The sequence below is a fragment of the Microtus oregoni genome, unplaced genomic scaffold (genome assembly GCF_018167655.1).
Source record: "Microtus oregoni isolate MIOR12 unplaced genomic scaffold, Mior012 000069F_ref0000032, whole genome shotgun sequence".
Classification (NCBI taxonomy): domain Eukaryota; kingdom Metazoa; phylum Chordata; class Mammalia; order Rodentia; family Cricetidae; genus Microtus; species Microtus oregoni.
The window spans coordinates 6,985,000-7,001,140 of record NW_024543976.1 but is presented as its reverse complement, the minus strand read 5'-3'; the positions used below and the strand labels follow the sequence as shown (position 1 = coordinate 7,001,140).

The window sequence follows — 16,141 nt, the reverse complement described above, 5'->3', positions numbered from 1 at the left end:
TTTTGTCATCCTACGTGTAGTTAACCATGTTTAGTTATGTTTGTTTTTTATCAAGTGATTCAAGATTATTTAATTCTTAATTTGCATTCATGTTTCTTTCTGTAACCAGGAACCTTTTGAGGATGGTTTTGCAAATGGAGAAGAAAGCACTCCAACCAGGGATGCTGTGGTTACGTACACTGCCGAAAGTAAAGGGGTTGTGAAGTTCGGCTGGATCAAGGGCGTATTAGTATGTATGCATAGACCCTGCTTATGGTTCCAATCCTGTTGATTAGCAAACCTAGCTCATGTTCTCGAGAGAATTACTGGTTTTCTGCCTATTTGTTTGTGGGTACTATGGAAGACCCAGTAATGCCTTGTGTATTCTTTCCTTTATGATATTAATGTTCATTAGGGGAGAAATGTTTATTATTATACACATCATCTTGATAGAATTGGAAACTCAACAAGTTTCTGCTTTTGGTAGCCCTGGTTGGGCTACACCGGGCTGACCTTGAACTCATTTTGCCTCTGCCTCCCAGGTGCTGAATCAGTTGTAACAATACACAGAGAGGAACATAGAATAAAAAATTAATATAAGCTCAAGTTGTGGGAGTATAATACTTAGTTTAAATTTTTGGGAATGGTGTGATCCATTGACATTTGTGTTGGTGTACACGCAATCCTTAACTCTGCCTTAACCATTCATGGCAGATGTTATCAAAGCATAGGCAAAACTTACATGATAAAGACAAATTGTAACTTTAAGATTGGAAGTGTTACCAGGTGTGGTGGCACAGGCCTTTAGTGCCTCCCAGTATTTAGGATGCAGAGGCAGGTGGATCTCTGAGTTTCAGAACAGTCAGGGCTACACAGAAAAAATAAACCCTGTCTTCAAAAACAAACAAACAGTCAGTAGTCTTAAAAATAGTCTTCTGTTGTGTTTCTGACACTCTTGGTGAGCACATTTACTTATAAACGTACTTAGATGGCTCTTACGTACATCAGCTAACATAAACCCTCAGTAAGCCCTTTTGACAAACTTAAGGTAAAGGAGTTAGATTTCAAAACACTTTCATAGTTTCAGTCACATTTATCTTTTGACTTGTTTAATTTTTATTGCTGTGTCTTGTGCCCTTTTTTCTCTCCCAGGTACGTTGTATGTTGAACATTTGGGGTGTGATGCTCTTTATTAGATTGTCGTGGATTGTGGGTCAAGCTGGAATAGGTAAGGGAAGCTTCACACCTCTTGATCTACGTTATATTAGCTGTGTGCCTTTCTGCAGTTGCTGACTGGGCTGTGTTGTCTTTATTATGTAGATTGCTACCATAATTGACTTTCACAGTTTTGACTTTATTTCTCAAAATTGAGATTGGAATTAGGTAATTTATGGCCTGTGTCTTAGTTACTTATCTCTTTCTGTTGAGAAATGTCATGACCAAAGAAACTTACATAAGAAAGCATTTAATTGAGGGATTGCTTACAGTTTGAGAGAGTGAGCGCATAACCATTATAGTTCAGAGCATGATGGCAGGCAGGCAGCATGCATGACGCTGGAGCAGTTACTGAGAGCTTACTTGTGACCCACAAGCAGGAGGCAGAGAGAGTGAGTCTGGGCCTGCTGCAGCCCTCTCCCAGTACCGCACTTCCTCCGAAAGCCAAATACTTCACACACAGTCCACCAACTAGAAACCATACATTCAAAAATGTGAACATACCGGGACTATTCTCTTTCAAAGCACCACAGTCCAAATCAGTGCTTAACTCTGCTAGTTCTAGGAAGTGGCAAGTTTAGGAATATAAAGTTCATGGTTTCTTTTTCCTCCTTAAAGGTCTCTCCGTTCTTGTAATAGTGATGGCCACTGTCGTGACGACTATCACAGGATTGTCTACTTCAGCAATAGCTACCAATGGGTTTGTAAGAGGAGGTGAGTTGCCTTTGCACAGGCCCAACCTGAAAGATACATTCATGCTTTTTAAGTCGCCTGTTCTGTATATCAAGTCTGTGTTCTTGAGAGCTTGTACTTGGCCAGCCTTGCTTGAGTTGTGTTGATTCTGCCCTTAGATAATACTGCTTCTCAGTCTCATCATTCAGACTTGACTTCTTCCATTGCACAGATCAGTCTCTTCCCATCTACAGCTGAATACAGCTACCACAGGCACCAAGATGAACACCATGTAAAGTTACTTAAGTTTACTGCCGAAATTAATATGAATTAGCCTATTCTATGGATTAGGTGAAGTGTATTTTATTTGTACTTCAATCAGTCAGGTAATTTTGAGCACCTTGTGGCACATGCTGGGTTTGTAACAGTGTCAGGCAAGATCCAGTTTTCTAAGGACTTAAGATCATATAATAAATAGTAGTAGTCATTGTTTGTCACCTAGGGACTGGGAGTGATATCATGGTTCTGACATACATTATCTTGATAAATGCAATATTGTTGTTTATTACTGTCATCATTTGTATGACTAATGGGACCAGATAGGAAACAATTTATGTGGATGCTTTATTAAAATTTAAACTTGATGGAGATTATGCAGCCTGGTCTCAAATGTCCAAAAATATTTTTTGAAATAATTGAAAGCTTCATTTTGTAACAGTAAAATCAAAACACTGAAATTGAAGAAACCTTAACATTTTCCACTATGTGTCAAAAAGCACTGTCTTAATAAAATCAGGCTATATCGATGGTCAAGTTTTTGTCTTTAAATCCATTGTGTAACTGTGGATGATTAGTACTTACTACCAAGCAGGAAGCTCCATATTCTTTCCTGTGATAGGTATATTCCTTCAAATTGTAACTTTCAGATCAATGAAATATCTGTAGAAGCTACAAAAGACAGTTCTGAAGTTCCTTTTTTATTAATGGAACTGACTGTACTACAGTACTTCCTGTAAGCATGAGTAGCTCAGATACCTGTCTTCTGGAGTATTTCTTCTGAAAATACACTCATATACATGGCTAAATCTGTTTTGTGAGTTCCCTCGTATAATTAAAGGAATTGTTGGCATTTAAAACTCTAACTTTTTCATTCTTTTTCTTAGGAGGAGCATATTATTTAATCTCTAGAAGTCTAGGGCCAGAATTTGGTGGTGCAATTGGCTTGATCTTTGCCTTTGCCAATGCGGTGGCAGTTGCTATGTATGTTGTTGGATTTGCTGAAACTGTGGTGGAGCTGCTTAAGGTAATTGGGCCTAGTCATTCGCTTGCCAGATCTTCACTGACAGGACACACACACACACACACACACACACACACACACACACAGCTTAACCTATTGGTGAACTTAAAAAAAAATGCTGCCAACATTATTAACACTTATAAGTAATTTGCTTATGTAATAGGAACTGTGTGGTTTTGACAATAGCATGAAGGTTTATTCTTTTTCCCTTTTATATCATAAAAGAACATTAAAACATGGGTTCACTAATCATACCAAACACAGAACACATTTCTGTTGTGTCACTTTATAAAACCTAACTGTGCCAGTCAGATTATAATTTCCTTGATTGGTAATTGCTCTTCTTGATTTATTGGGTCCATATCAGATGTACTAGCATGTGTAATTCAATTAGAAATATAAGGTACCTGAATGACAACTGATGGTAATTAGTACTTAGTTTTGAGACAAGGTCTTGTAGTGTGACTACTGAGAATGTGTAGTATAAACCAGGCAAGCCTTGAAATTTTGATAGTCCTTCTGCCTCTGACTCACACATGCTGGGAACACAGGCATACTCTGTCTATTCCCTTAATAAGCATTGATTGAATGTCTACAGCTTTTTCTCTTTTGTAGGAACATTCCATACTTATGATAGATGAAATCAATGACATCCGAATTATTGGAGCCATCACAGTAGTGATTCTGCTGGGCATCTCAGTAGCCGGGATGGAGTGGGAAGCCAAGGTAAGTCGTGGCAGAGCATCTCTAAGCATTTGCTCCAAAAAACCCAAGTTTTGTGAAACTAAAACTGATTTTCAGAATCTAGTGGAAAGGTAGCCATTTTTATAGAAGTTTATGGTATATAGCTTATTGGAATTTAAAATGATATACTTAAAGATAACCCATTTTAAATTCAGTTAAACACTACTTTGCTCATCATTGAGTAATTAAGAATTGCATCTAAGGCCCATTGCATGATAGACTTTTTGTCTACAACTGAGTATATTCCAGTCCTTCATTTATTTACTCATGTAGCACATTGACTTTATTGAAAACACCTACTTGGGTCATAGACAAGAATTCTTGCTGGGCCAGCAAGACAGCTGAGTGGTAAAGGTACTTGTTACAGGATGTCCTGGGGACTGAGTTGGATTCCTGGAAGCCACAGGCAGGTGGAGGGAGAGACCCAGCTCCCTAACGTTGTCCCCCGGGATCCACACATGAACTGCAGCGCATGTGGCTCCCTTTCCCATAGTAATCATATTTGAAAATACTTTCCTTTAATCCCAGCACTCGGGAGGCAGAGGCAGGCGGATCTCTGTGAGTTCGAGACCAGCCTGGTCTACAAGAGCTAGTTCCAGGACAGGCTCCAAAACCACAGAGAAACTCTGTCTCGAAAAACCAAAAAAAAAAAAAAAAAAAAAAAAAGTTTTGGTTGCGAATAGTATCTGCCTACCTTTTTTGAGTAGCTAAAGTTAGAGAAAAGTTTGTGTTAAGGGCTTTCTGTCCCCCCAGTGTCACTGTTTCTGAGTTCCCCCACTTGGCACGTTTTTCTGTCTTTCCTCCTTTCCTGCAGCATTGCAGGCAGACACACCACTGTGTTTGGACCTGCTCTGAAACTCGTGTTGCTCACAAGCATATTCTCCCTGTTGAGACTTTAGTCTTGGTGGGGAGGGCTTTATAGAATGAAAAGCCTGTGACTTGGCTGGTGATATAACAATGTTTAGGGCTTATTGTAGAAATGAGTGGCATGATTCTACCCATAATTAAACATTCTCAGATAGTTTTGTTTGAGGCAGGGTCTTACTAACTCAGAGTTTCACTAGTCTCAGACTTGTGGTCCTTCTGCCTCAGCTTCCTGACAGATGGGAACTTCAGGCTCATGGCCCTGCCCTGACTTTAAGAAAGTTCTTTAAGAGCTGTTATTCATGTAACAGCATTTATTGAATATCTACTGATACTTATACTGATGCGTTGCATCCGTTAAGACATTTGGCAGAAAGGCAAAACGAGACAGATTGTCTATACTGGAGGAAAGTGCAGGAGACAGGCAGTCTGTAATGGAGGAGAATGTGGAGATAGACTGTGACTCTCAGGGTTTGAACCGTAGGCTCAGATCGTCCTCCTGGTGATTCTTCTGCTGGCCATCGCTGACTTTGTCATAGGAACGTTTATCTCACTGGAGAGCAAGAAGCCCAAGGGGTTCTTTGGCTATAAATGTAAGTATAAAGGATGGATACTTTGTTAAGAATGCAAATTACAGCACTCTGCTGTTAACTAAGTATATTTTAGGTATTTTATATAGTGATTAAGTTTGGTCTAGTGATTCACACTAATTCATAGTTCAGTTTTGTCCTCTTTAAATAGACTGTACAATTAGAGTAAAATTGCTTCGTTTTCATCTTGTTTTTCAATGATAGCAAAACAGGTGGTTCAGTATAGAGAAGCCAGTGGTACTAAGAAGGAGGTGCCTGCATGGCTCTCATTATACATCTAGTTATGTGTTTCTTGGTGATGGGGATGTGGGAAATGTATCTTTAGATGATTTTATTGCTGCACAAGCATCTGAGGGTATACCTACCCAAACTAAGATGTCGATGACATCATAGAGTTATAGACCCCTTTAAGTATATTGCCCATCATTGACCAAAATGCTACTTGGCATGTGACTTTTTTTAAAAACATACCAGTTTAAAAGTGCTATGAATTGTGAAAGCAGATGAAAGTGGCCAAAATACTGACTTCTTATCTCTAAATACTATAGCACATATCCACTACGGAAAAGGGCAATTCAGGAATTTTTTCTTTGGCACGATGCATAGATGTTTTTCAGGTTTCATGAGGATCCTAATAGCAACTGCAGGTTCCTTGTCCAGAATCAGTTGCATTAAGTTGTTCACTTTCCTTTTTAAAACAAAACAAAACTGACTCAAGACGTAATCCTCAGTCTCATTAGGCTTTTTCATCTTGACAGTTTTCAGGATAATAGGTGTGTGTGGTGTGTGTGTGTGTATGTTGGGGGGGTCATCTCTCCAGCTGGGTTATTTACATTAGCCAGAAAGCAGTGTGTCCTCAGCACCCAGAATAGGGGGTCAGAGTGAACTAGCTTTCCCTACTTTTGATGTTAATTTTTATGTCTTTATTAAGGTGAGGACTAAGAGGCTTCTTGGTTGGGAAGTTGCCATTGGTTGTCAGCTAATAAACAATACTTTGAGACAGTGCTTAGCCTTGCCCCCAGTTGACTTTAGCCAGATGGTTTTATTAGTAATCCATCAGTCTGTCAAGTCACAATGACGTGGAGCAGCATAGATTGCTCTGTCTTCTTTAGTCACAGTCTTCTCCTTTTTGAAAGTCTTTCCTTGTTGGCTGTCCAATTGATGTTCTGCTTGACTCATTGACTGCTCTATTACTCCTCTTACCCTCTGTTTCAGTTAGGGTTTCTGTTGCTATGATGAAACACCATGACCAAAGCAACTTGGGGTGGATGGGGTTTATTTGGCTTTCACTTCCCTATCATTGTTCATCAGAGAAGGAAGTTGGGGCAGGAACTCAAACAGGGCAGGTACCTGAAGGCAGCTGATGCAGAGGCCATGGAGAGTGCCAAGTACTGGCTTGGTCCTCATGGCTTTCTCAGCCTGCTTTTTTAAAGAACCCACAGCCACCTGCCCAGGGATGGCACCACCTACTGTAAACTGTGAAGACTTGTCACTCATGTTAGTTTAATAAAATGCTAATTTTCCAGTAGCCAGGCAGGAAGTATAGGTGGGGCAACCGGACTAAGAGAATTCTGGGAAGAGGAAAGCAGAGATGGAGTTATCATCCAGATGCAGAGGAAGCAAGATGAGAACACTTTACTTAGAAAAGATACCAAGTCACATGGCCAAACATAGAACAGAATTGTGGGTTAATTTAAGTTGTAAGAGGTAGTTAGTAATAAGCCTGAACGATAGGCCAAACAGTTTATAATTAATATAAGCCTCTGTGTGTTTATTTGGGACTGACTCTGGGACTGGGCGGGAGAGAAACTTCTGTCTATAACTTAGAGTGGGCTAGGTCCTTCCCCATCAATGACTAATTAAAGTCCTGCAGGCTCACCTACAGCCTGATCTTCTGGAGGCATTTTGTTAATTAAGGTTCCCTCCTCTCAGATGACTTCAGCTTGTCAAGTTGACAAAACTGCTGCAATCCTCTTTTTCCTTCCCGTGCACACAGTTGTGTTCATCATATAAGCCCACCACCTATATTCTTTATTTTGGTGTTATCTAGTCTCATAGTTTGAAGTAACTTCAGGAGATTATCTTTTTATTTTTTAATTGCTCCTCTAAACCATTTCTTTTAGTCTATATAGGTGATAATGGAAGTGGGTATTGGAGAGTAGGGTAGAGGCTGGCTCCAGATCAGTGTGTTTCCTTTTATTTCCCTACCTTCTTTCTTGTGTTTTCTTAGTTTGAAGTCTGGGAAAGTGGGTCAGTAATCTATACTTGTAATTTTCATTTGAGTTAGTGATGACAGTCAAGTTTGGAGGTTCTTAAACAATTACTCATAAAAGGTATCAAAAGGTAGGGCATATCCTAGATTACATCACCATTTTGATAGCAAACAATTTCATCAGATAATAGGAGCACAGATACTGAATTAGCATTAAGTAAAAATGACCCATTGTGGGGAGACCATATATACTAATTATTCTTGACTTAAGTTCTTTTGTTCTCATTTGCTGTCTAGCAACTGATGCAATGTTTTGTCCTCTGTAGCTGAAATATTTAATGAGAACTTTGGACCAGATTTCCGAGACGAAGAGACTTTCTTTTCTGTGTTCGCCATTTTTTTCCCTGCTGCAACTGGTATTCTAGCTGGGGCAAACATCTCAGGTGATCTTGCAGTAAGTATTATAAAGTGTTGTATTGATTACTGATATGTTAAAAATGCTCTCCATGCGTTTATTTTTATAGACTAAAAAATTTTCTTGTCTTCTAGGACCCTCAGTCAGCCATACCCAAAGGAACACTTTTAGCCATTTTAATTACTACAGTGGTTTACATAGGAATTGCAGTGTCCGTAGGTAAATAACCTTCATTTCTTTATATGTCTTAGAAATTTTGTGATGCTCATAGCATGTTTTCTGACTTGAACATTCCAAAATAGTTTAGGTAAAAAGGCACAGAATCAGTTGCCTGTTTTAATGCAAAGGCCGCTTAAGGACTAGTGGCGACTTACAGAGACATAAAACCACCAAATGCTTTGTGGGGTCCTTTCTGTCATTTATTTATTATACTAAGTATATGTAAAATATATGTAAAATGGTACCTGTAAACTCGCATTTTATTTGAACATATATGCTGTATTCACACATGGAGGTAAGTTTTACTCTTTAAAGTTGTAAAGATTTGGGAGGCCCAGCACACTGTTGTGCATGTACCTCTTTATGCTCATACAAATATAAGTTCCGAGTTTGTTAATCTCATGTTAAGAGGGGTCCATGTATATTTTACTAAGAATAATTTAAATTTTACCACATTTTTTCATTGTTTTGTTCAGAAATAGTGACAATTCTATTTCAGAATTTTATTGCTATTTCTCAAGGTAATTTTGAAATTTGGCTGAACAAAAGTTAGAAATGCTGACAATATCATGATGGACCAAATTGTGTTTTAAAAATGATTTTGGATTTAATTTATTTTTAATACATATTTCTAAAATTCATCTGCAAAAACCAAGTGCTTACCTAAACTTTTAAATATGCTTATATAATATATAGCCTAGCTAAAAAAGGTTTGTTTTTAATTTAACTAATATCATAACTGATTATGTTCCAACTTTTAAAATCTTTTGTTGCCATTGATACATTTCTGCTATTTAGTCTGACCCTTTGGTCTTGCTAGACTTCACATTGACTTCATTCTGTCTGTCCTCAGTGAGCAGGGGAACTGACCCTTCTTCCTGGTGTTCAGGAGAGGGCTGGGAAAGAGCTCACTCAGTACCAGTGCCTGTGTAGCTAGTTCAAAGAAACAGAACCTCTATCCCCAAGCTGTCAGGTACAGCACACACATGTGGTCCTGGTGCTCAGTATTTTCCTTGTAAATGTGATGCACAGAACATGAAAGTATGCCTGCTCTCAAGCTGATTGGAGACTTAAGTGTTTTCTCTCTCTCTGTAGTCCTGTAATAGTTCAGAGGTGCATTTAGAGGTAGATGCTTTTGGCAACATGATTGAAAGGCAGAGAAAAAAAAATGATGATTGAAATATTTATTCAAGTTTTCCCACCACTTATAAAATGCCTGAAATGTAGCACTTTTTTAATAGAATGTTTAGTTTGATTACTTAAATTTTAGTGACCACAAAGTTTCTTACTTCCTTCAGAATAAAGGTGCATATGCATGAAGTGTATGCTATTATGAATATGTTCCTAGACAGTACTGTGATTTCTTTATGAATGGGTGTAGGATTTTAAGAGGAATGCGTGTATGAGTTACTCTGACTGTTGCTTGTGCTTCAGGTTCTTGTGTTGTTCGGGATGCCACTGGGAATGTTAATGATACCATTACCACAGAGCTAACGAACTGTACTTCTGCAGCCTGCAAATTAAACTTTGACTTTTCCTATTGTGAAAGCAGTCCTTGTTATTATGGACTAATGAACAACTTTCAGGTAAGCATTGACATTCTATCAATGATAAAGATATTCTGTATTTATCTAGGGATTAGACCACTATGAAATCTGGCCATTTAGAATATAGCTATACATTAGAAGGGAAGACAGTTGTTACTTTCTGTTTATCACTAACTAGGCAAATGGAAAATACATGAAAGAGTAAATAAACTCTTGAGACGATTCATGAATCAGGCTCATTCTCTGGTTGTGTTGTCCTTTACACAAATCAACATCAATGCCCTATGCTTAGTATTGGGAAATGAAAAGCCAACTAAACTCTGGCTCTGCAGTTGAATATTTGGCATTCTCTAAAACTAATGGTGAGACTGGACAGAGTGATACTCAACAAAACCACTGGTAATATCAGTGCAGCACAACACAGCAGCAAAGATGAAAGGCAAGATGGCTCTCCAAATGAAGCACTGAGTGGAGGTAGCGAATGGTAGCAGTATGCACACACCTGCGTCTTGCATTAACACAGTGACCATGCCCATGATAAACTGAGGGTTGTGAGAGATCGAGTATGAGAAAAACTGTATCACCCAAATATAATAATCATTTTTGAGAGCTGATTTAAAAAAAAATAAAAAGCCTGTTTTGAAATGACCAGGACAATGGGGACAATTGAGCAATTTGATTGGTAACTAGATGTGTGTTACTGTGATGGGCTGGCCAAATTAAGCCGGGCCAGCGGCTTTAGCTACAATTTCCAAATGTCTGCCTGTTAACAGACACACACTGAACCTTATGCATTAAAAATGTAGGGCTGCAAATGATGTGGGCTCGGGCCCAGTTGTCCGTGATTGGAACCTGGTGACAGGTGGCGCTTCATCATCCTCTTTTTTCTGTCATATGTTCATTTGGAAATTTACAAGAGAGAGGTTTTTAGTGGTAAATCTGTTTTAATAACTTGTACTTTACTTCTTCATGCTATTTACCAAACTACTCTAAGATTTCCCCAGTATTAGTTTCCTTTATTAGAATCTTCAAACTGTGACTATTCAATCCTCTGCTCTTTGTCAACCGTTTTTAAGACTTCTTTTGCAATTCTGCCACTTCATTTAGGTGATGAGCATGGTGTCAGGGTTTGCACCCTTGATCTCTGCAGGTATCTTTTCAGCCACACTTTCATCAGCTCTAGCCTCTCTCGTGAGTGCTCCCAAAATATTTCAGGTAAATGTTTCATAGTATAATTTTTATTGGGGGAATGTTAAGACATTTCAATTTTTGGATTGTTGCTATATTCAAGTAGGTTACCTTTATCAATCTCACATGTTTGTTATGTTTGCCTATACGTATATTAAAACTGGTATAAATTTTATGTATATAAATGCTATGTGGATCCATACAAACATTTGTGCATTTTTCTAGTGTCATGGTATATGCTTAGAAAGGATGATTTGAGGATCTGGAGAGATGGCTCAATTGTATGGTCTCATGCAAAAGATCCAAATTCCGTTTCCAGATTGTACATTGGGTTACTCATAATCACTTATGACTCCAGACATATACATAATTAAAAATGACCAAAGTAAGTATTTTAGGGATAAAAGAGTTTTTGACATACTTAGCATAAAAGTCTAGGGTTCTTAGGAGTGCAGTCTAAGACTAATCAGAAGTAGTAAATAATAGTTTCAGTTAGCATGTTGCCAACTTAAATATTTTATGTGGCTAACATTACAGTAATTGTAGTAGGTACAGTGATAACTAGAATGAGCATTGTTCCCTGTAGTGATCATAAGTAGCTAATACTGGATATTTTTAATTACTAAGTCATATAAGTGTTAAATTTCTATCCTTGTTCTTAATATTATATTTATAGCCAAAAAAAGTATAGTAATAGTGTAGAATATGATTTTTAAGGTAGCATCTATTAAGATTTAAAGAAAAGTGATTAAACTTTATAATTAGGGTTTTAAATCTACTTTTATGTTTCAGATTTGGACCTAACGTTTCTTTTTTAAAAATTACTTATTTTTATTTTATGTACATTAATGTTTTGCCTGCATGTAAGTCTGTGTGAGGGTGTCAAATCTTAAGAGTCACCGACAATCATGAATAGCCATACACATGAGCTGCCACATGGGTGGGAATTGAACCCAGGTCCTATGGAAGACTAGTCAGTACTCTTAACCTCTGAGCCATCCCTCCAGCATCCCTGAACTTAGTTTCTTAAAGTCATAGGTACACTGTATTGTACTTACCAGCTTCCAATTTTCTTTTTTATTGTACTATTATTTCAAATGTCTGCTTTGCTGATTCTTCAAAGGAAGAGTTTCCACATGGGGTGGGGTAAGACAACATCTTAAGCAGTGTTATATAAACAAACTACCCTTGTGCTATTTGAACTATTTTACCTAGCCCTTATTTATAGTCTGTAGGTGAAACACTGTGAGACAAGAAACAAAAAGCATCGGAAATAAGAGACACGGGCTCCAATTCATTATTAACCTGTTTTAACTGTTAGCAGATTTGTGTATCTTAATTTTCATGTATTTCATTTTAATGTTTGTATTCTTTTATTAGGCTCTATGTAAGGACAATATCTACCCAGCTTTCCAGATGTTTGCTAAAGGTTATGGAAAAAATAACGAACCTCTTCGTGGTTACATCTTAACATTCTTAATTGCACTTGGATTCATCCTAATTGGTTAGTTCTATGAAGGATATATTATATAGGTTTTGGTATGTTTATATATAGCATTACCTATAATCATGAATATCAAATTATTAACAAAATGTGCCTTGCTTTAGTGCACTAAATTAATTTCTAATCAAAGAAGAGTAAGTAAAATACTGCAAATAATAGTGACAGATATTATTTACTAAAATTGTTGCTATTACATGAAATTAGGGATGGAGGAAATAGAGGAGGTTACACTTTTTTTTTTAAGACTCATGTAGCTCAGGGTGGCCTCCTATTATTCACAATTGTAGTCGAATATACTCTTGAATTCCCGATGGTCTTGCATCTATTCCCAAGGACTAGGATTGTAAGCATGTACTCGTAAAATATATGATAGTGTAGGAAAAGGGTACTAGTGTGCCCAGGAAGATAATGCCTCTTTGTGATCATGTGCAAAGCTGTGGATCCTGTTGATTATTCTAAAGATAACATTAGGCTTTCTAAAGAATTGTCTAGACCCTCAAATTAGTTGATTGAAACTTGATTATGCCATCAGTTGTGATAGCAGGATATTAGTATCAGTCTGTGGTAGATTTAGGGGTATTTATTATGCTATTTAAAAGTTAATATTTCAGAATTTGTAGTTTTAAATACATTAATTTTTTTCTTGTTTCTTTTGCAGCTGAATTGAATGTTATTGCTCCAATTATCTCAAATTTCTTCCTTGCCTCATATGCGTTAATCAATTTTTCAGTGTTCCATGCATCACTTGCAAAATCTCCAGGTGATTTCACATTTTAGAAAGTTGTATATGCTAATGGCTATGATTTCTGAGAAAACAAAATTTCTAGTTTTCTAAATTTGGTGTTTGTGAGTTTAGCTCATTAGAGTTGTTTTCTTTTATAATTATAGTTGTTTTCTTTTATAATTATGTCAAATTCAGTGCTCAGAGGTCTTTTGTTATGAAGTACACTGATAATAAGCTGTTTCTTTTCAAAACATTAAAGAGCATTTGGCATATTAAAGAATTAGTCCTATTTTGAGAATTTCTTTACTATTTGCTTATCTGATTCAGTTCTCGTAACTTTGTCATTATTTAATAACTGTTCAGAATTTTTGGTACTGAGGATTGAGCTGGTGCTCCAGGCATGATAATCACAGCACACTCTTCCCCACTGAGCCTAAGTGCCAGCCCCCAACATGTTTTTGCACAGTGAATTTTGTAGAATTCTAGCATAGGGGCCTCTGTCAACTGAAAAAGTACCATGTTGCTTGTGTTCTAAATGGGGCAGGGCTAAAATCAGGAAGAGAATGGAAAGTACAGAAGGATTTAAGTACAGAACAGGCCAGTAGCAGGTGGGGTTTTCAAAAGGAAAGGAAGTATGAACACATGTCTTAGCTTCAGTTTTACTTTCAAAATAAAATTTTATTGAAATAATTTTAAATAAAAAGTATTTTTGACTATTAGTGATAAGGTTATGAGTAGTTTTTAATTCATTATATTTTATTAATTTATATATATATTATTAGTATGTAACTAATACTAATGGAAAGGTATGAATTTCTTGGAGTCACACCAAGATTTAGTTACATGGGTAGGTTGTTTGAAATGTTTAGTAAATTCATTAGAACATGGCTGTGTCTCATGCTGATGACCAGAGGGGAAAGCTGCTCCACCCAGGAGCACGTCTACATGAAGTCTTTCCTTTTTATGGTGCTTCTGTAGTGTTCACTATGATGGGTTGATTTAAAATTTCAAAGATTGTATTGACTGAAGGTCTGAGAAGATGCAGTAATAGGAAAATATTATCTTCACAGTCATTAAGAATTATCAAAACCAGTTATGCTCAATAATAGTCATTGACTTTATTGTTTGATGTTATCCTTGAACTTAAAATTGAGTGTGGCAACCATAATGAAAACTATTTTATACATAATTTAGTGTCACTGTGTAAAGCAGATGAAAACTCTGATTACGTTTTCTGTCTGTCATTGTTAGGATGGCGTCCTGCATTCAAGTACTACAACATGTGGATCTCCCTTCTTGGAGCCATTCTGTGTTGCATCGTCATGTTTGTCATTAACTGGTGGGCGGCCTTGCTCACCTACGTGATAGTTCTCGGACTGTATATTTATGTTACCTACAAAAAACCAGGTCAGTAGTCTTTTCTGCTTAGTAGTTTTACTTAGAAAATGTCGACAAATTCTTGTTACTTTTTATTCAAGCATCTTTTGTATATTTGAAAAGGTGTTACATGTAAAACTTACAAAACCTTCTTTCCAAATAAATTTTTTTTTGTTTTTAAAGTACATTTAAAATGTTTTATTCCTATAGAATTTCATTCTCACCCATGAATTAAATGTGACTAACCTTTTTTAAGAAAAATAATAAACTAACATTCTGTTGTGGTTATGTTTTAAAATTGTCCTGAAGGTTCCAGATTTGCAGCACTCTAGTAACTACTAGCAAAATATGTATGTGTATGTTTGCATGTGTGACACACACATATGTAGCCTCTTGTCATCTTAGAGCTGCTGTATGGCAAGGAGTTCAGGCACTGGGAAGATGTGTCTTTCCCAAAGAAAGTAAATATATATAGTTTGTGTATTTGTGTGTTTGTTTGAGACAGGGTTTTCCTGTCCTGGAGCTCACTCTGTAAACCAACTGGCCTTGAACACACAGAGATCCATTTACCTCTGCTTCCCAAGTGCTGGGATTAAAGCTGTGCACCATCATTGCCCAGCTAATAACGAATGTTCTTAACTGAGAAATAATTAGTGATTATCATCTTCCACATTTAAGATGTCTAGGTAGATCTCCATGTAAGGTGATGAGGGTGAGGGCTATTAGGATTTTTTTCAGTGTTCAGAAAAAGATCTAGCGTAAAAAAGACAGGAGAGTTTGGTCCACTGGCATAATCTGAGAAGGAGCAGGTCCAGCAGTTTACAGCAGCGATGAGACATTTCGGTCTGGATGTGAAGTGATGAGCTTTTGGATTCAGACGGTGGCTGTAGAAGTGAAAGGGCAAAGGAGCTATATTTTTAACTTTTAAGAGCAATTATTCCTTCAAAATACCTCTTAAGCATATATTAATGTGTTTAAAATTAAGGACCAACCTTTTTATTCAATAGTAGAAGACATTTTCATGTTTAAATAGCTTGAATGTATTTACTGTACTTAAAATATGCCTTCAGCTACAGAATGAATAATTTTAAATATTTTATTGTTGAGAGATTGTTCTGAGTTATGTGAACATGCCATCATCATGCCCTTATTAGGTTATGCCTTTTTAAATTGCGTCGACAGATATGATATCTTCATATATTTCTATATACTGGAACTATGCCACGTTATAGAATAGTGCTTTATTTTAGCAATTGACTTATAAACATGAAGATTCTGCCCTATTTACTGTCAATCCCATATGTCTGAATTGGCTGCTGTTGGTATCACACTGTGTGACCCTGTTTTCCCACAGATGTGAACTGGGGATCGTCCACTCAAGCCCTGACTTACCTGAGTGCACTGCAGCATTCAATTCGTCTCTCTGGGGTGGAAGACCACGTGAAAAACTTCAGGTAGGTGACGAGGACCATGGAGGCGTTCTCTGGTCGCTGGTCATTCAGTTCTTAAACCATTTCTGTATGGATTAGTACAGGATATTCTGTTTTGTTTGGATGGCCCTGGGCAGTTAATTATTCAAAATCAAATCATG

The 16,141-nt window shown here is 37.2% G+C and overlaps 1 protein-coding gene across 2 annotated transcripts in view; it reads left to right on the top strand.

Moving 5' to 3' along the window:
• Positions 1 to 16,141, top strand: part of LOC121440614 (solute carrier family 12 member 2) — a 70,264-nt gene that overhangs the window by 19,115 nt on the left and 35,008 nt on the right. For both annotated transcript variants that reach the window (XM_041641387.1, XM_041641385.1), the window contains exons 2-15: positions 110 to 229; positions 1,132 to 1,207; positions 1,813 to 1,908; positions 3,030 to 3,169; positions 3,782 to 3,892; positions 5,259 to 5,367; positions 7,903 to 8,030; positions 8,126 to 8,210; positions 9,645 to 9,796; positions 10,865 to 10,972; positions 12,326 to 12,449; positions 13,108 to 13,209; positions 14,425 to 14,580; positions 15,905 to 16,004. In XM_041641387.1, the coding sequence (XP_041497321.1) occupies positions 110 to 229; positions 1,132 to 1,207; positions 1,813 to 1,908; positions 3,030 to 3,169; positions 3,782 to 3,892; positions 5,259 to 5,367; positions 7,903 to 8,030; positions 8,126 to 8,210; positions 9,645 to 9,796; positions 10,865 to 10,972; positions 12,326 to 12,449; positions 13,108 to 13,209; positions 14,425 to 14,580; positions 15,905 to 16,004 (1,607 nt within the window). The remainder of the gene's footprint in view (positions 1 to 109; positions 230 to 1,131; positions 1,208 to 1,812; positions 1,909 to 3,029; positions 3,170 to 3,781; positions 3,893 to 5,258; positions 5,368 to 7,902; positions 8,031 to 8,125; positions 8,211 to 9,644; positions 9,797 to 10,864; positions 10,973 to 12,325; positions 12,450 to 13,107; positions 13,210 to 14,424; positions 14,581 to 15,904; positions 16,005 to 16,141) is intronic.